Genomic DNA, 20,090 nt, shown 5'->3' with positions numbered 1-20,090 from the left:
CAATGAAGTCGTAATATTAACAGAAAAAAAGTTGCAATCTTAGGAGAAAACATATTTTCATAAAGTCATAACATTATGAGGAGATGAATGTCATTTTGGAAGTATAAATATCCATCCATCCATTTTCTACTGCTTGTCCCTCTTGGGGTATAACAATAAGTTGTTTGGTAGCTAATATGAGAAACAAACACAACAAAATAATACACTTGTACTCTTTTGATTAATAAGGTTGGGAAGAAGTAAGGATATTTTGGGAATAAAATCCAAGTAGTATGGGAAAAATAATATCATGATTAAAAAAATTCACATACTGGATTTAAAAAAACAAACAAAAAATGGACAAAACAGCATTATTTTTTTATAAGAACAGACTCAGAATAATAAGGGAAACAAGTTAAAATGTTATGAGTTCAAATTTGGCGAAGATACAATTGTAATGTTGTGAGGAAAACATTTAATTTTAAAAGCATATAGCTGAAATAATAAAGGAATAACATGATATTATGAGAAACAATCAAACAAAGAATAAACCGACCACAAATAATAAAGTTGCGTTTTGTCTTTAAATAGGTTGGGAAAAGGTCAAAGTCTGCTATTTAACTTATACTACAAAGTTGAAATACAGGCAGTTTATTCTTGAAAATAGAAATACTGTATAATTTCTCAGCATTTCTACATGGTTTACAAAGTCCTTTGATTTTTCTGTAGGTCCTCAGTGGAAAATCTTTAGACACCCCAATTTACCTTCTGCTTTTTTGTGTGCAAAACATGAGACTCCCTCCCCTTTAAAAAGTAATTTTTAGTACATTTAAAAAAACATTTGCTATTTTTACTTTAACTTGAGTAGATTTTAGCTGTGTACTTTTTCTCATACTTGAGTAAAACGTCTGCACGCTTTGCTTTTACATGAGTAGAATGTTTTAGCACTCGTTCACATAAACACTTAAAACACATAAACATTATAAATCAGGATGAAATGGTGGACAAACTTTGTACTCAGACGAATATTAATATAAAAAAGTACATACATAATTAAAATCTGATAAAAATGTAAATAAAACAATTTTTTTTAATTGAACAAAAAACATACATTTATAATGCACACAAATGTCAAGGCACTATCAACATCAGCGAAACACGTAAAGGAAAGAAAACAAAAACAAATACAGATAGAGTATTAAATAATAATAATACAAAAATGAAAAAAAAACAAGACAAAAGGGCTAACTAAATCACTTTAAAATTTTTAACAAAGATATCAATTTAAGGGCTTTTGTACTCTTAATCATCCTCCAAGATTTGATTGATAATGTAAAGGAAACAAAAATTAAATAGAGTAGCGGTTGATAGTGTTGTACATAGAACTCCTATCCAGCTGGGGGCGCTGTTTACTTCTATGCGTGTAACAAAGCCTCCTGTCCCTTTAACGCCGCTCACGTTGCACTGCAGGCTGGGTCTTCCCTGCATGCTGTCAGCTGAGGCTAAAGCTTTGCTAACATCGCTTCCTAACTTGTCAAACTCACTTTTTCAACACCGCAAATTCATTGAAATCCGCCTAAAACGAACAAAGTAACAGCCAAGTGATATAAACCCATATTTTCCTTTGATAGCTTGTAGCTACTGGAGACTCGCCTCTGTGAGCCACACCAAGAGAACATAACTTTAGTATATTTAGTATTATTACAAATAGTTTTTTCTTTTTGAGGGTATTTAACCCAACGTCTAGTCTTGACAATGACAGAAGAACTTGAGCAGATCCTCCTACAAATGACACAGCCTGACAATGCCATTATCCAGCAGGTAAGACATAAAAGTCTTACTTTTATTACACACACACACACACACACACACACACACATATATATATATATATACGTATATATATATATATATATATATATATATACACATACATATGTATGCTTTCCTTTGTATGCATTGATCTGTGTTGTTTACACCCTTTTTTAGGCCACAATCAAGCTGAAGCATGCCTTTAAAGACCCAGCCATCATCCCTGCCCTTTGTGCTGTCATGAGTGGCTCCCAAAACCTTCAGGTATGTGCTGGAAAGTATTTATAACAAGTGGCACATAAGTGCCGTGTCCAAAATATGTCTGTCATAATCATTTGCCTCTCCTAGGTCCGTCAGTCGGCTGCGGTGATGCTGAGGCTGAGGGTGAAGAAACGGTGGATAAAGATAAGCCCCGATGACAGAGAAAGGTCAGCTGTTTAGATGATGATGTCGCTGGAAAGGCTGTTGTTAATTTTAAGGCGAGTTGGTGACACATTTCTCTACTTTCTCTACGCAGCCTCAAGGTGGTGGTGTTGCAGGCGTTCATGAAGGAGACAGAGTAAGCTACCAAACATTTCATATACAGGAATGGACACTTCATTGGGTACATTTGCACCTACAAGATGATCACACTTCCCTTTCAGTATTATTGTGACATTTGGACAATAGCTTCTGTTAGAAGTGTGGCTATGTTGTGGTCATCTGAGGCATAAGATCTGGATTGAACAGTTACACAAACACTTGGAGTCATATTATCATTGTTCCTACATTTAAAGCAGCACCAAGTAACTTTTCAACCTTCATAAAATATTTGCATAACATTTGGGATGATACATGGACTTACAACTATTTGAATGACACGATACCTCTGTCATGGCCAGAAGGGGTCTGTAGCACTTTTAGTGGCACTAAGCAATTTTGAGGAGTGCAACCCTGCCACACAAAAAGCTACAAAATGTGCTTTACGGCATACGTCACTCACCCCTTTACCAATTCGTTCCAAAGACGGAAGTCGATGCGAACGCCTACGTGCAAATACTGGTCCAGTTGCAAAAACTGCAAAACAACAACAAAAAAAACGACAAGTTTTTTCTAAGGAGACAAAAAGGAAAAAGGAGGCAACCCGGAAAAAAGGACAGTCAAGGATCAACATTGGCCCTGCTTTCACTCGCTAGCGTCAGCTCAAAGACGAGGATGGATTTTTAAGACCGATGCTGCCTCGGCCCTGTTCCCACTTTACTAAATCAAAATGATCATGCTAATGTTAGCTATCGGAAATTTGCGTGGTAGCAATAAATCGCCACCAGCTTGATAGTTCGCAGCTCCACACTGACACGACCAGCCACGCAACAAACTCAAAAGCACTGTATAAAAGGAAAAACAATGCGATGACTGCAAACTGACTGTGGAAAGATCTGTCATACTGAATTATTGTGGTATTATCGTGTCAGTTTGTATGTACGTGACAGTAGTTTCTGACGATTTACGACGCTATGCGCTGGTTGGTTCATCATGGGAAATCTGGTCTTCCTGCGGGCAAAACACTGCCGCCAAAATCAACCAAAACTGAAAGTTGTTAAGTGGGGCTTTAAAACACTTCCTTGGGTTCTACATAATATGTAAGTGTCATAGTTTATGTTTTAAAAAACATTTTTAAGCTGCTTTCTGACAGTCTCCTCAATCAATCAATCAATCAATGTTTACTTATATAGCCCTAAATCACGAGTGTCTCAAAGGGCTGCACAAGCCACAACGACATCCTCGGCTCAGATCCCACATCAGGGCAAGAAAAAACTCAACCCAATGGGATGACAATGAGAAACCTTGGAGGGGACCGCAGATGTGGGCGACCGGTGCAATGGATGTCAATATGGGCCGTTTTGTGTGCGGTCTTATTTACTGCATCAGCCATGTTGTATTTTTAGCGCTTCCATAGAGAACACTCCTCCAGAAGGTCTTATCTTTGTCCATGTGATGTCAGATGAAACAAAAATTGAGCTGTTTGGCCACAATACCCAGCAATATGTTTGGAGAAGAAAAGGTGAGGCCTTTAATCACAGGAACACAATACCTACCATCAAGCATGGTGGTGGTAGTATTATGCTCTAGGCCTGTTTTGCTGCCAATGGAACTGGTGCTTTACAGAGAGTAAATGGGACAATGAAAAAGGAGGATTACCTACAAATTCTTCAGGACAACCTAAAATCATCAGCCCGGAGGTTGGGTCTTGGGCGCAGTTGGGTGTTCCAACAGGACAGTGAACCCAAACACACGTCAAAAGTGGTAAAGGAATGGCTAAACCAGGCTAGAATTAAGATTTTAGAATGGCCTTCCCAAAGTCCTGACTTAAACGTGTGGACAATGCTGAAGAAACAAGTCCATGTCAGAAAACCAACAAATTTACCTGAACTGCACCAATTTTGTCAAGAAGAGTGGTCAAAAATTCAACCAGAAGCTTGCCAGAAGCTTGTGGATGGCTACCAAAAGCGCCTTATTGCAGTGAAACTTGCCAAGGGACATTCAACCAAATATTAACATTGCTGTATGTATACTTTTGACCCAGCAGATTTGGTCACATTTTCAGTAGACCCATTATAAATTCATAAAAGAACTAAACTTCATGAATGTTTTTTGTGACCAATAAGTATGTGCTCCAATCACTCTATCACAAAACAATAAGAGTTGTAAAAATTATTAGAAACTCAAGACAGCCATGACAATATGTTCTTTACAAGTGTATGTCAACTTTTGACCACGACTGTATATACTTACATCATATATATAAAACCTTAATGGAGGCGTTTGGATGTTTTTTAGGGGCTCTAAAGGCAGAATTGAACGTCTCCCATAGGCTCCACTGTAAGCAGACTTTTGATCACATTTATTTAATATTTAGAATACATTAAGAAAAATCCAACTGTCGTCATGTCTTTCATAATGATTGTGTATGATAGGCAAAAAAAAAGGGCAGTTCTCCTTTATTGCAATAAAGTAGAAGGGTAATTTGCAAGTCACTCCCCAAAAAACATTTGAATAGAAAAATGCCACTAAAAATTGCCCACAAAAGCATAAAACCGTTGATTGTCATTTAACTCTTAACGTTTTGTGTTGCAGACACACAGTGCAGCACTCGCTGTCTCAATTGTGCGCGGTCATGGTCAAACACGAGACGCCCGACCGCTGGCCCGCCCTGCTGGAGCTCCTCAATCAATCTACCAAGAGTGTTGACCCGCATGACAGACAGGTTCAGCACCATTCTGACAAAACCTCTAAAAACACATGGTTCGGGTACAAGACAAAAACGCCCCTCCCTCACATGCAGGTCGGACTCCTACTTCTTAACAAGGTGATCGAGTCCAACCCTGAGCCTTTCCAGCCTCACTACGGCCAGCTGCTGAAGCTCTTCAGCACCGTGCTGAAGGACCACAACAATCCCACTGCCCTGTACTACTGCATCCTCACCCTCACTGCCATAACGACCTACACGGGCACCGAACACATGGTGAGACTATGTTGTATTTTTAGTACACAACATTACGTGTAAATTTGTATTGGGATTAAAATTTTTGTGTGTGGAAAACTTATTTTTTTATTTTTTTAAAGATTTTTACAGTAAGAGAAGAAAAATGATTGTCCTTATTTTTGGATTAATGTATGGTATTTTTGTAAGAGTTTATGAAACTGCAATTTAGGTTATTTACTTGTCTTCACTAAAATAAGATAAATCAAATTATATTTGTATTAATTTTATTTGATCTCAATGTGATTTTATATCAGTTTTTTATTTTATTTCAATGGTATTCTTATTGTTTTTTAAATTAATTAAATACAAATTTGTGATGAAGACTGAATAATGCAATATCGTAATTTTTTAAATATTTATTGCTAATACAAAAATAGAATAAAACAAACTATTGTAATTTGATTTAATAGAAATTGTACTTTATTTTAGTTTCTATTGTATTTTAATTTTATCAAATATTTAATTGTCATCTGTAAAATAAAATAAAACACATTCCATTTATTATAATTTATTTTTTATTTAAATATAATTTCGTTTGAGTGTTTTTTTGTGATGAAGACTGAATAATAGCATCATCAGAATTCAAAAACATTAACTTGTCTTTAAGTAAATGGAATACAACAAACTGCTACAGTTCAATATAAATTGTATTTTATTTTACTTCAGTTTTTTATTTGATGTAAATTGTATTTATTTTTAAAATATATTTTAATTTGTGATGACTGACTAATAGCATTATCAGAATTCAAAAATAGTTGTCATTACTAAAATGTATTCAATTTATTCAAAATTTATTTTAATTTAATTATATTTGAGGTTTTTTTTTGTCCATTTCATTTTTACTTAAAAAACAAAAATTTCATTTTTGATGAAGACTGAATACTAGCATAGATTCTAAAATATTGTGTTCATGTCATTATAAATTAAATTAAAATATGTGTGATAAAGACTGACTATAGCCATTTAAAAAAAAAATACAACTTAGGAACAATACAACTATCTTTTTTTAATGGAAACTCAATTCAATGGCTTAATCCCCTATTATTTTCCGTCTGCTTGAAATTCTGTTAATTTTAGTAATAATGCATAATAACTTGCTGCAACTTAGATGCCCTTTGTATGTACAGCATATGTTTCAAACAACAGCTCTATAACACATTTTTCATACAGCTCTTGTATATGATTATCATTAGAATAATGTTTGTGATTATAAATAATAAATGCAATTTGCTTTTTTTCAGAACCAAATGCGCGCCATCATCCCCAGTGTGATCGTGGCTCTAAAACATCTCATTAAAGCCGATCAGGTATAGTCGTTAATGCTGTGTGTGTCTATTGACGTTTCTTTACCACGGCAGTGCTGTGTGTCCTGCGTTCCCGTAGAGCCAAGCCAGCGACGCCATGGAGGTGTTCAACGAGCTGATGGAGAGCGAGGTGTCCATCATTGTGCCTCACGTTGCAGACGTGGTTCGCTTCTGCTTAGAAGTAAGCACTTCGTCTTCATTTGCAGGAATTTGAGGCTTGACTTTGAATGTGTTTTCCTTGCTAGGTGGGCAGTGACCCCACACTGACTGACTCCCTGCGAGTTAAAGCTCTCTCTTGCATTGCCTTCCTCATCAAGTTAAAGAGCAAGGTTAGGTCAGACGTCAACTGCAACGATGCTTATATGAATTTGTTAAAAATGATTTTGTGTATATTTTTCCTCGCTGTAGGCGGTGCTGAAGCAGAAGCTGCTGCTACCAATTCTGCAGGTCATCTTCCCCGTTTTGACTGCAGCGCCACCGCCTGGAGAGGAGGACCCGGAAGATGCGGAAGATGAAGATGGAGACGGCACAGACAATGACAATCCCAAACATTGTGCTGCTCAGGTTTGAAAAGTGTATGTGTTGCTACCAAGTTTATTTTAATAAAACATATTAATGTTTTCATTTGTTTCTGTCAATTCATAGATTATTGACACTATGGCGCTCCGTATGCCTCCAGAGAAGCTCTTCCAACATCTGGTAGGTAATCCTGAATACATTTCTGATGTCTTCATTAGAACAGAATAAAATATGTATTTTTCTCTCGAAAACAATCTGAACATTATTCGTCGTCTTATATTAGGGATTTAGGGGTTTAAACAGGCAAATCAACAGGCCATTGCACTTTTTCTCTTATACATTTGTGATTTTTGCCTGCTTTTTGCTGAAATGTTAGAGCAAAAGAATGGTTGTTATATTTGGCTTTGAGAAGTTTATACATGCAAACCAACAGACTGACAGTACCTTTTCTTTTTTTTATGTTGAAAAAGATTATCTGTGCTATATTTAGGGTCATTGCTGTGCCAAGACAGTGACTGTTTTCTCTTATATATTTATCATTATTGTCAGCTCTTTGCTGTAATTTTAGAGGAAAATAAGTGTCCCCTTATATTTGGCTTTTAGAGGTTTATACATGCACACCAGAAGGTCATTGCAGTGCCAAGACAGTGACATTTCTCTTATATATTGGGGATTTTCTCTGCTCTTTGCTGTAATTAAACAGTTGTTTTGCAGAAACAGCGACTTTTCTTTTTTTATACTTGTCATTTCCTCATGTTTTTTGCTGTAATTTTACACAAAAAGTGGGGCCGTCTTATATTCGGGGTCTAGAAGTTTATACGTGCAAACCAGAAGGTCACTGTTGTACCTAGACAATTAAATGGTAAATGGGTATAGCACTTTACTATCTTCAAGGTACTCAAAGTGCTTTGGCAGTATTTCCACATTCACCCATTCACACAAACATTCACACACTGATGTCGTGAGCGGCCATGCAAGGCCCTAACCATGACCCATCAGGAGCAAGGGTGAAGTGTCATGCTCAAGGACACAATGGATGTGACTCGGATGGCGAAAGCCGGGGATCGAACCAGGAACTCTCAGGTTGCTGGCACGGCCGCTCTGCTTTTCTGTGTGCTCTTTGCTGTATCTTATAAGAAAAATAGTGGTTGTCTTGTATGTGGGTCAATACGGTTGATTGATACTAACTTGTTTCATTCATAGATGCCGCTGACTCAGACCTGCTTTGCCAGTGATGATCCCTATCAGAGGAAGGGGGGCCTCATGTGTCTCGCTGTGCTGGCTGAAGGATGTGCAGATCATATACGCACCAAGTAGGACTATTTCTCTTAAATATAAGTTTATGAGGGATGATTTATTAAACATGATGTGAATGCATGTACTTGTGTGTTAATATCAATGCTATTGTAGGATGCTGTCGTCAGTGCTGCATACAGTTTGCCAAAGTCTTTCTGATAATAATCAGGTGGTGCGCAGCGCCGGCCTCTTTGCCTTGGGACAGTTCTCTGAACATTTACAGGTGATGCCTTTAATTTAAGGCACCATTAACTATTTTTAAAAACAGTTTTAATATGTTAGTGTTTTAACATGTTTCTCTTTTTATCAGCCAGAGGTTAGTAAATATTGTGAGGAGTTGATGCCTTTGCTGCTGGGCTACCTTTCCTCCTTGAACCAGGCCAAGGTTGGCCATGTCACTAAGGCCTTTTACGCGCTGGAGAACTTCTTGGAGAACTTGGGTAAGCTAGAAAAAAACCAAAAAACTTTCCACCATGTTGATCAACCTGTTATTAACTTTTACATATGCCGAATTGGGGGTAAAGTGCCGAGAATTTCAAAGAGAGCCCCTTAGATATAGGAAATGATTTTATGAAAAGATTTACAATAGTTAATTTTTGTGTGTGTGCGTGAACCAGGAGCAGAAATTGAGCCCTACCTTCCCACACTGATGGACACGATGTTGTCTGCCCTCAACAACTCGGACAGCTTGAAAATCAAAGAGCTCACTGTGTCTGCCATTGGCGCCATAGGTGAGTTTACTGAATAAAATACAAAAACTTTGAAGGCAGGGTATTCCCTTTCATCCATCCATCCATTTTCTACCGCTTTTCCCTTACGGGTCGAGGGGGGAGCTGAGCCTATCCCAGCTGCACAAGGGCGGAAGCTGGGGTACACCCTGGACGTGCAAAAATAAAATCACATTGTGGCACATATACTGTAAAATACTGCCCGATATTGTACAGCAGTAATAAGGGATTATTTAGAAACTTTTTATTATGTAAAAAAACAAAACATAAAAACTCTAAAACCAATCCAATATGCTTTGAAGTTCCAGAAAAAATAACATCCACATTTCAACCTTTTGTCCATACATCAAAAGGGAACTGGATTTTTTTTGGGTAATTTTGCCTATCGTTCACAATCATTATGAAAGACATGACGACAGTATTTTATTTTTTTTGCATTCAAAATATTAAATAAATGCGATCAAAAGTCTGTTTACAATGGAGCCTATGGGAGCTGTACAAGTCTGCCTACAAAGCCATTAAAAAAACATCCAAACACCTCCATTAAGGTTTTATATACATGTTGTAAATGTATATGTAATGTAGTAACGGGCACATTTATTATAACAATTAATATTTACGTATTTTGATCATTTTAAGGTTGCGCAGCGCATTAATTTGAAAACGCATCACAATGTTTGCTTTTTTTTTCATCACTGATTATCAGTCACTGCAGACTTTGAGAGCCAACAAACATAATAAAACATCACTTACTGTACAATGTCTGCTGTCATTATGATGCCGACTGCTACAATGTTCATATGTTCCCCTTGAGATGACGAATGACTCATTAGCCACACAAAGAAAAGGGTGGGGGGACCAAGCATCTTCTCGTGTCGGCCTCGTCAGTTTTGGGTCTAAAATAGCTGTCAAAGGTGTACTAACTTGTCGAAATACCTACTCAGACTTCTTCTGTGCAGGTGAGAGGCATGATTTATGATCTACAATAAACTTAAAGAGAGCAAGGAAGCGAGGAAACAGCAGACCACTCGATGATGTAAAAATAGGGAGACACGGAAGTGATCACGGCGCCGCTATAGTTTGTCTGCCTCAATGCTTATAATAACAACATTACTAATACTTAGTTAAGATTCAAGTCATGACATGTAAATGGTGTATTGTTGTGCTTTTTGAATGGTTATTTATTACATTTTTGTGGAATAGTGCAGCTCCCATTGGCTCAGCTGTAAGCAGACTTTCATTTACTATTATTTAATATTTAGAATGCAATAAACAAAAATCCATCCAGTGTCATGTCTTTCATAATGATTGTGAACGATAGGCAAAATTCCCAAAAAAGAGCAGTTCCCCTTTAAGCCTTTTTGCATTTTTTCCCCATGTTAGTTTTTTTTTGTAAATTTATTTTTAGAATTAACCAAAAGATTGGCAGTGGGTCACAACTGGCCCGCGGGGTGCACTTTGGACACCCAGTATTAGTAGTTTGATGATGATTATGAAGCTAATTATTTTGTATTTGAAACTTTTTTACCATAATTTCCTGACTTTAGAGCACACCTAAATTATAAGTCGCACCCACTTAATTTCTGGCCAAATTTGTGGACATATAGGCCGCACATGTCTATAGGCTGCAGGTGTACACATTTATAAATAAATAAATAATAATTTAAACATTTAATATTTACACAGGCGCTTGTGTTCATTCACAAATGTAACGAAAAATAGAAAATTGAAAATGACAGTGTCTGTAACACGGCAGTTACAGTTTTTTTCATCCTCATCCTCCTTTTCCTGCGTTCTGAAACCCACAGGACTGCATTATATATGTGGCGGTGGGTTGATGCATGGTATTATGTCATAGGGTAATTTGCATAGTAGGCATTGACACATGTGCATGTAATTTTTACGGACTTTATAGGGGACAAAAAGTGGGCAATATAGTGAAAAACGGGTGGGCAGCATCAGCTGCTTGTTGAGAAGAGTGAGACTCTCTTCCATGTTAAAGTCTCCAATACCAGAAAAAGTCGCTGGATTTGTCACTAGTCGCTTTTTTGGAAAAACAGAATAGTCGCTGAATATAAGCTAAGCAAAGTTGGGAGCACTGATTCCTCCTGCAATGTTTTTTTATGCTCTGGCAGACCAGGTGCTTATAAGGTGTGTTTAGAAGCAGAGTTACTTCTGTACAGAGTTGTAACAACAAGCTACATTAAGAAACCATCCCAATAAATGTGTCTACAAGCGAGGGTAAACCGGTAGTAAAATAATTAGTAGCGGGCCGCTAAAAATAAACTAATGTATGGGGAACACTAAAGCTCTTTGGTGTTCACCTAACATTTTGTTTCTCACTAGCCAATGCTGCCAAGGAGCTGCTGGTTCCTTACTTCCCTCCAGTGATTGAAAGCCTAAAGGGCTTCCTGACCACCACCACAGAGGAAATGAGGGCTCTGCAAACCCAATCTTTGGGTAGGTGGACTCCACAATAGCGGTATTCACTTTTTATTTGCATTTATTAGTATTTTGTTGTTTGTAGACACACTCTCTGTGCTTGCTCGGACCATTGGCAAAGATGTCTTCAGCCCTCTTGCTGCTGAGTGCGTTCAACTGGGCCTGAAACTCACAGACTCTATAGATGACCCCGACCTAAGACGCTGCACGTACGTTACTGTTGTTGCTTAATGCCCTCTCCCAGTTTCAAACATTGGATATTATAGACTTCTTGTCTCCATCAGGTACAGTCTGTATTCAGCTGTGTCTACAGTCAGCCCAGAGTGTTTAACTCCTCACCTCCCTCCCATTACAACCATCATGCTACTTGCCCTCAAGTCCAATGAAGGCATCACAGTATGAAGCGTCCAACATAATAAATGTTGTAAAAGCTGAATCTGAGATTACAGTTTGCTGTTTGCAGGCACACATCGGGGAGGACAAGACGTTTGTCCTACTGGACGACGACGATGACGACGATGACAAGGAAGAGGAAAAAGAAGAATTTCTAGAAGAGGAGCCCCAGACGGATGTCCACGATGTTGCAGGGTACATATTGAGCATAAGTCCTAAAAATGTTATAAAATATCAACAGTTCCTCAGTCTTCTTTTTATGTGCCAGGTTCAGTGTGGAGAACGCCTTCATTGACGAGAAGGAGGATGCCTGTGATGCGCTGGGAGAGCTTGCCTTCAACACCGGGTATGATGTTTAAATTAAACTATAGCACTGACAACAGAAATGCAATGTACTGCATTCTAATGTCCTAAAACACTCTAATAGACACCATACATCAATTAATTATTATCCTTTATTATTTCAGGAAGTTATTTCACTGACATTGAAAGTATTATTGAAAAAGAATATGCATATTTTACCAAAATGTATCGCTATTATAGATTACCGGTAACTTGAATTTATCAATCTCCAACCTCGACTGCATCCCTAAATGCCACATCTCCAGTTTTGTTTTTTAATTAATGTTGAGGTTTTCCTTTTAAGTCTTGTTTTCCAGCCCTTCCTGGAGTCGAGCTTTCAGCAAGTTTTCGAGTTGAGAGACGTAAGTGCCAAATGCAGTGTCACCTCCTACTTGTGTGAACTTGAACTATTCATTCATTCTTTTAAAAATACCTATCTTGTCAAGTATCCACATGAGGATGTTCGCCGAGCAGCGTTTGGGGCCCTGGGCCAGTTCTGCAGAGCACAGCACAAAGTGTGGAAAGAGAATCCCAGTGAATTGAACCAACAAGGTACCACATGTGCATAGTACTCATACAGTAGACCATAAAGATAGAAAAAGTGCCAAGAAAGCGAGTATTTAAAAATCACATCCTTTTATCAAGCTTTACTGAAGATGCTAGATGTGGTGCTGCCATGCTTCTTGGAGACGGTGCGCTCAGAGCCCGAGCGCCAGGTTGTGATGGCAATCCTGGAAACTATGAATGCTGTCCTAAAGGCCTGCAAGGAGGAGGCTTTCAAGGATCCCACACGCCTCAAGGAGATCAGCCATGTTATCTGTGATGTACTCAAGAAGAAGGTGAGGAGAAGACTGCCATCAGTAAATTACACAAGATCAAGTTATTGTGCTGCAATATCAATTGTACATATTATTTTTCATCTCTGTACAGACAGCATGTCAGGACAGTGATGATGCTGATGATGAAGAGCAACAGGTTAACGACATATCCACTCATAACATCTAACCCAATGGTTCTCAAACTTTTTTCACCAATTACCACCTCAGAAAACACTTGGTTCTCCAAGTACCACCATAATGACCAACATTCAAACCCAGGAGGGTAGTAGGCCTAAATATTCATTAAAAATAAAGCAGAGTGTTTTTTTGCCACTGTAACATTACACACTGTTTGAACAGTAACACTGTGTTTGAATATTTAATTAAGTGATTATTTGGCGTACCACTAGATGGAGCCCGTACCACAGTTTAAGGATCACTGATCTAACCTTTTAGTATAATTTAACTTAACACTTCCTGCCGATGTGACTAATTTGTTCATGTGCTACCTGGCTCAGGCGGAGTACGATGCCATGCTCCAAGAGTTTGCGGGTGAAGGCATCCCCTTACTGGCCGCCTCCGTGCCCGCGGACAGCTTCGCCCCTTTCCTCAATGACCTGTTGCCTCTCATCATGAGCAAAACTGTGAGTCTGGACTGACTTTTTGTTGTAATGCCAACACAGAAGGGTAAGGGGATGGCAAAGAGGAAAACTGTGATGATAACCATCGAATCAGAATTGCAACATTTGGCAACTTAATGCTAGGGAAGGGTACTGAATTTGGTACTTTTATGGTTTCCAGCCGAAGTTTGTCGGTACGAGGGGGAAACGATTAATGTGGAATCAAACAATGCTGCATTTCAATACCTTTTGTTACCCGTGATGTCACGTCCAGTTGCAAACTCTGCAGCGGCTCAAGCACCTGGCCGGGAAACAAGCAGACATGCTGAAGATTAACATCAGCTGTTTTACATGGTGATTTTAACACCTCCAAATTTGCTAACTACAATTAAGATTGACAATACAATCCAAAAGCTTGTGTGTAATAACTACAATATTTAAAGTATTAACGCTTTATAGGGCTTAACAAAGGAAAAGACTGGCACATTCAACTTCCTGGCCAAGGTAACACGCCATAAACTATATACCGTACTATTGTTATCTCATACCTTGGAATTCCAACTACATGTAAAGACTTCTATATATAATACTACAGTATTTGCAAATGAGACACCGATGTGTAAGAAAACAAGATGAAAACTGGACAGCTAATTGTTACTTTAAAAAAAAGAAATATATATATATATATATGTATATATATATATATATATATATATATATATATATATATATATATATATATATATATATATATATATATATATATATATATTTACACATTTAAACACACCCAAAAGGAAATAATATTTGTATTGATTCCCAGGTAGCGGGGATTGGTACTGTATCAATTCAAATGTGAAAGTTACCCATCCCTACTCAATACAATATAATAAATCAATATTTAATTACATGTTCAAATCAATTTTACTGCTAATATAAATTGTATATACACTTTTTGCTTGTTCTTCAAAGAAAGCATCATGTACCGTGGCAGAAAAGTCCTTCTCTATCGGCACACTTGGGGAAATTCTGCAGGCTCTTATCAGCTCTCCTGGAGGTCAAGGACTGGCTGGCAGACTCTCCAAAAGACTTCTCCCAGTCTTTGTAGCCGGAGTGAAGGACGGCGACGCGGAGGTCCGCAACAACAGCGTGTTCGGACTGGGATGTCTTGCCCAAGCAGGTGGTCCTACCGTCGTCCCGTATCCTTTTTTTGATTGGTGCATGGTTAGGTGCAATGTTACGTCCTCTGAAAGTGTCTTCCTTAGTGGAGTCTTCCTCAGGGATTACCCCATGATGCTGTCGGTCTTTTCCAACCTGCTGTCCAAAGAGTCCGACCGCAGGGTGATCGACAACTTGTGTGCTGCCCTTTGCAGGATGATCCTCAGCAACGTGGACATAGTCCCGCTGGAGCAGGTGACGTTGCATATCAAGCTTAGCCTCTAGACTGGAGCAACTACTATTTTTACAATATAATATTTATATAAAATTTGACTCGCGTGTTTGCAGTACAAAATATATTTGTGGGGCTTAAGCTCCAAGACCCTCTAGAAATGGCAAACAAATTGCCAATAATGGAGGCACCCTAAAATCATCTTGCAAATGCACATTTTTTATTATCTAAATCCTATGTTATTAGTCGCAGTTTTATTAAATGCTTTTAACAAACAACTACAGGCATACAGTATTGCAGTACAGTAGTAACTCAACTTACGAGCGTAAGTGGTTCTGTGACAGAGCTCTTAAATCAAAACACTTGTACATCAGTCTCCCAATGAAAAACAAAACAGCACTGAACAGCATTAAAAAAACTGCAGTTTGAACAGGTAACATTCCTTTTAAAAGCAAAACAACATTTTAAATAATTATTGTATAAAAACAATACAATAAAATGTACCACAAACAACTACAGTACTTTAAGGAAGAAATGTGTTAATTATGTACAGCATTTACCTTAGAGGGTGGACTTCTACGGTATCTCCTTTCAGCTGCTTCTGCGTCAAACACACCATCAGCAGCTTCTCCATATTTTCATGAATAAACGTCTGCCATTTAGATATTATTTTAACATTCTTGGCTGGCATTAGACTCGATTAGCAGAGTTATGGTTCGAATGGCTTCGCCAAGTTGGCTCCACGCTCGGTCATATTTTTGATGATTTCTTTCTATAATTCAATGAATATCATCCACTTTTTTTCCAGCGCTGTCCTTTACACTCACTTTCTTCCGTCTCATGGTTGGAAAAACAAGTTCTGTCGCTCTCTAGCTATAAGCTAATGCTAGCTAGTAAGACCATACTACAACTAACGGGGGGGATGCTTTTAACTAAATGTTTTGCTCGCAACTTGTACATAACAATTAGCCGATAGGCAGCTCTCAAAACACTCTTAAGTTGAGGTAAATACAGCGTGGTAAATATTGAGGGAATTAGATGTGAGACAGCTCCCTCTGCTGGATAACTGCAGCACTTCTATCATCCACCGTCAAACCTATTTACAATTTAAAGCAGAGAAAATACATCTGCTAGTATGTGGAAGGGCAAATGCCAAACAATAGGCGAGGATCTACTGTTGGTCCTTAAAAACAGTCTAGCAATTTATGATAGTATTTATGACTATAATAATGTGTTATAAAGTAAGAATAACCATAAATTGATCATTCCAGCTCTCCTAGTCCCCCTACCTATGTTCTCGACTTACCTGACTCTCAGTTTTAAAATATTAAAATTCTACTCTGTCTTCTCTGACAGGTTGTCCCAGCTCTGGTGGCTCGTCTTCCTCTGAAAGAGGACTTGGAAGAGAACCAGACAGTGTATAGCTGCCTGACCTTGCTGTACTCGCACAGTCCTGCTCTGGTAACGCACGCTCACTTTTTTTTTGCTCCGAACGCTTATTTAATGGGCGAAAAGGCTATTAACTAGCTATAGTTTGGCCATGAATTCCTAATCTCTGGTTCCTTCCAGATGGTGACGCTAATGAAACCAATAATCAGCTCAACCTGTCACGTGCTCGGCAACAAGGAGGTTGATGAAGGTAAACGTTGCAGCTACTTTTGAATGGAGAGACATTTGTGTCTATTTATGCTACCAAACAAAAAACATTCACAGCCACAGAAACAAGTTGTAACCAAAAAACATTTTTTGCAACCATTTTTTTTCTTTTTTGAAAATATTTTTTAAATAACAAATCCTGTCATTTTGGTTCCAATTTATTTATGTTTTGGATTACAACTCAACTTCAATCTTGTGGGGGGGGGGGGGGGGGCATTTTTTTAATGATACGGGTATATTGCCCCTGATTTCCCCAGGAGGTATCACTGCCATAGTGCATAATCGCCGCGGACCGGCAGCGCCATCTACTGTCCATTCTGTTACGGCACTGCCGTTCTGTTACAGCTCTGCCGTGCAGCGAAATAGCACAGACTTTTATGAGATCTTGTGAATCCGGCATAATCATGTGATAAAATAAACACTAAAGTAAACGCCGGAGAATGTTTTGAGCTTTGCCATCCCTCAATATCTACAGGCAGGCTGGTCTGTGGCGGCCTTGACTTGACTACTGAAAAAGACAACAGTTTTCCATTGCAGGACGACGACTTAATTTTTTTTGTAGTTAGCAACAACACAAAAGTAACATTAATGATTATGATTATGTTAATGATTCTTTAATTTTGGACCTTCAGAATCAGCATTTTGATCAACAAGGTGAAATTACCTCTGAAAACCTTTGGCAAGCTTACTTCATGTCCGTCCTCGCCCATTAGGATGTTTAAAAGTGTAAAATACGATCCACCTTGAAGAAGGACTATTTTATTTTGAAAATAACCGATGAAATGTATTTAGTGTTTTTGCATGTTCTCCTATCCCACACAAGCAGAATTTAGCTGAATTGATCCGCCGTGTTGCGGCGAAGAGAAAAAATAGAAGCTCTGCGTATATTTAGCGCATGGATCCAGAACATGGCGGTGCCGTACCGCAGGCTGTGGACATGGACACATTGCCTTGAATAAAATCGGAAAGAGTCTGCCGGCATTGCAATTACACAGTGCAGCCGAGACGCGTCCTGTGGAATCAGGGGTTACAAGCCTTTTTATTTTTCAGTCTCTAAGAATGACCATATTGGCGAGACTGTTTGCTACTTCCACCCTCAACACAATTAGAGGGAAAATGCCAAAGATTAGCAGTGGGTGATACTGGCCAATAAAAAGGTTTCTAACATTTTGTTTCAAAAAGCCACCGTCCAAGAGATGGAAGTTGAGTCGTAACCATTATAAGGGTTTGTAACCAAAAAAAGGATTTGCAAACAAAAAAACTAAAATTTGCAAACAAAAAAACATAGATTTGCAACCCACAAAAAATGATTTGCAACCCATAGAAAAAGATTTGCAAACCTCAAAAAGACATTTGAAACCCCAAAACTGTAGTTTTTTGTTTTTATTGTTTTTTCATGTCCAATTTTTTGTGATTTCAAATCCAATATTTTTGGTTGCAAAAACATATTTTGGTTGCAAATCAATGTTGTTTGGTAGCATAAAAAGACACACAATTCTCTCTAAACTTGACGCTCTATGGATGCATTTAAAGCTTTCTCAACTCTGGCTCTATTTATCGGGTAGAAACGCAGCGAATGCTGGCAGCGTTTTTGAAGCAAATCGCTCAGCAGCATGCAGTGGACTTCCAAGGAGCTGCGACGTCTCTTCCACCAGAGCAGCAGGCTCATCTCAGCGTGGTCATCGGCAGCTCTTGATTCCTACAGTAAAAGTTAACATTTTCAGTCCATTTTATACTAGCGGAAGAACCTCCCCCCTAAGTATACAGTATAACTTAAAAACAGAACTTTGTGCCACTAATGTATTTGTTTTATTATGATAAGCATTACCTCTAAACTGTCACATCAGCCACCACAGTTATGAAAAAGTATTTAATCAGCTCTGTAAGTGCTATTCAACTACCAAACTAGATTTTCTATAAGGAATACAATGCCCAAATGCCGGGCATGATTGCTTTTTTATTACATTATATTCTAGTAAATGCAGAAGGCTTGGATATGAATTATGTCACAACATCTCAGATCTTTAGTTCAGTGTTAAGGGTCGGATGAGAAAAGAAGCCTCTTCAGTCATAGTGACACATTATGATGTAGATGTCTGAATTAAACCCAACGCCTTGTGTTCCTATTAGTAACATAAATAAACACACATTTTCTCAACATGTGATGGTGTTTCGATTGGAAATGAAAGATGATTGCCTCAAGCTGTGACCATACTTGAGCTTCTGTGTTTCCAGGGTGAAATAGTCACCACCAGTAGAAGCCGTGGTGTGACATCTGACACCATTTTTAGACTCATTGTTTGGATGCCTATGTTAGACAAAATGGTATCTAAATAAGGGCAAGTTCCGATTGTCGCCAACATGGAGATGTCCCTCTGAAGCTTCTCATGCACAGTCCTGCAAGAAGCCTCCATCTCTGAAAGAAGGTGTGGTTCTTCCTTTTGTTTCTTAATCCCTCGATACCTCACTTACTCAGCCTGCACCCACCTCTGCAGGGTTGATGATTAATAATTTAGTTCCTTTGATGGTTAGTGTGAAGTCCTTGCAGCAGTTATGAGCATGTGTCACATAGGCTACATTCACACTTGTGGTTTAGTAAACAACAAAATAAGATACTTGGGTTCACTTTATACTGGTATTTTTTTGATGGACCCAGATTGAAAAAAAAAAAAAATACACAAACTATGCAAAACCAACTTTTCTTTCCTGTTACCTTTTTTGTGTATTTGGGATTTGCATCATAAGTCCTGGAAATGTGAAATCACACAATGGAGGCATGGCAGAGATATTTATAAAACAATCTTGCCTTCCATCATACTTCCTCTAAAAGAGCCGTTAAGAATTTGCCTAATCTGGGACGTTTTTCAACTGGTGGCGTGAGTGGATACCTCCATATATGGTCAAGTTTTACCCGAAGAGCTTTGTCCGAGTCCACTGTTGTAGTCCAGTGTTGTCGTCAATACGTTCTTCCTTTTTCTCTATCCCCTTGCTGTGGGACAGATTGGCTCGTACATGCACATGCATCCCCCGCTGTTGCCATTTCTAATACAAAGTAGCGTATAGTTTGAACTTATATCTGTCTGTAGACAACATTCGGAAGCGCTAAAAACAGGAAGAAGATGCTGTCGAAGTGGAGGCACTTAAATAAGACCTCCCACAAAATAGTGCATCCTCAAGAGACAGTCAGAAAGCGGCTTAAAGATGGTCTGTAAAACATAATCTATGCAACATTTCGACCAAAAAACCACCATTAAATATTATGTAGACC

General features: G+C 38.4%; 1 protein-coding gene across 1 annotated transcript; it reads left to right on the top strand.

Moving 5' to 3' along the window:
• The first annotated feature begins 1,382 nt into the window (after window positions 1–1,382).
• Window positions 1,383–18,980, top strand: ipo4 (importin 4). Its single transcript, XM_061965452.2, has 30 exons — window positions 1,383–1,800; window positions 1,969–2,055; window positions 2,140–2,219; window positions 2,309–2,350; window positions 4,906–5,035; window positions 5,114–5,293; window positions 6,556–6,621; window positions 6,698–6,799; window positions 6,864–6,947; window positions 7,027–7,182; window positions 7,264–7,317; window positions 8,341–8,450; window positions 8,548–8,656; window positions 8,744–8,873; window positions 9,051–9,164; window positions 11,508–11,621; window positions 11,689–11,812; window positions 11,888–11,999; window positions 12,067–12,191; window positions 12,265–12,342; window positions 12,643–12,700; window positions 12,785–12,890; window positions 12,984–13,177; window positions 13,269–13,313; window positions 13,675–13,800; window positions 14,749–14,975; window positions 15,057–15,189; window positions 16,523–16,627; window positions 16,736–16,805; window positions 18,388–18,980. The coding sequence occupies exons 1-30, from the start codon at window positions 1,735–1,737 to the stop codon at window positions 18,516–18,518; spliced, it is 3,258 nt and encodes a 1,085-aa protein (XP_061821436.1). The 5' UTR covers window positions 1,383–1,734; the 3' UTR covers window positions 18,519–18,980.
• The last annotated feature ends 1,110 nt before the right edge of the window (window positions 18,981–20,090 follow it).

This window comes from Nerophis lumbriciformis, linkage group LG07 (genome assembly GCF_033978685.3).
Source record: "Nerophis lumbriciformis linkage group LG07, RoL_Nlum_v2.1, whole genome shotgun sequence".
Taxonomy (NCBI): Eukaryota; Metazoa; Chordata; class Actinopteri; order Syngnathiformes; family Syngnathidae; genus Nerophis; species Nerophis lumbriciformis.
The sequence above is the reverse complement of the archived record's forward strand: the minus strand, read 5'-3'. Positions and strand labels throughout refer to the sequence as shown.

Bases quoted from the DNA above. Each gene is read 5' to 3' on its own strand.
- ipo4 (XM_061965452.2), top strand. From the start codon at position 1,735: ATGACAGAAGAACTTGAGCAGATCCTCCTACAAATGACACAGCCTGAC. The intron at 5,294-6,555 runs GTGAGACTATGT...GCTTTTTTTCAG, and splicing joins ACACGGGCACCGAACACATG to AACCAAATGCGCGCCATCAT. The intron at 11,622-11,688 runs GTAGGTGGACTC...TGTTGTTTGTAG, and splicing joins TCTGCAAACCCAATCTTTGG to ACACACTCTCTGTGCTTGCT.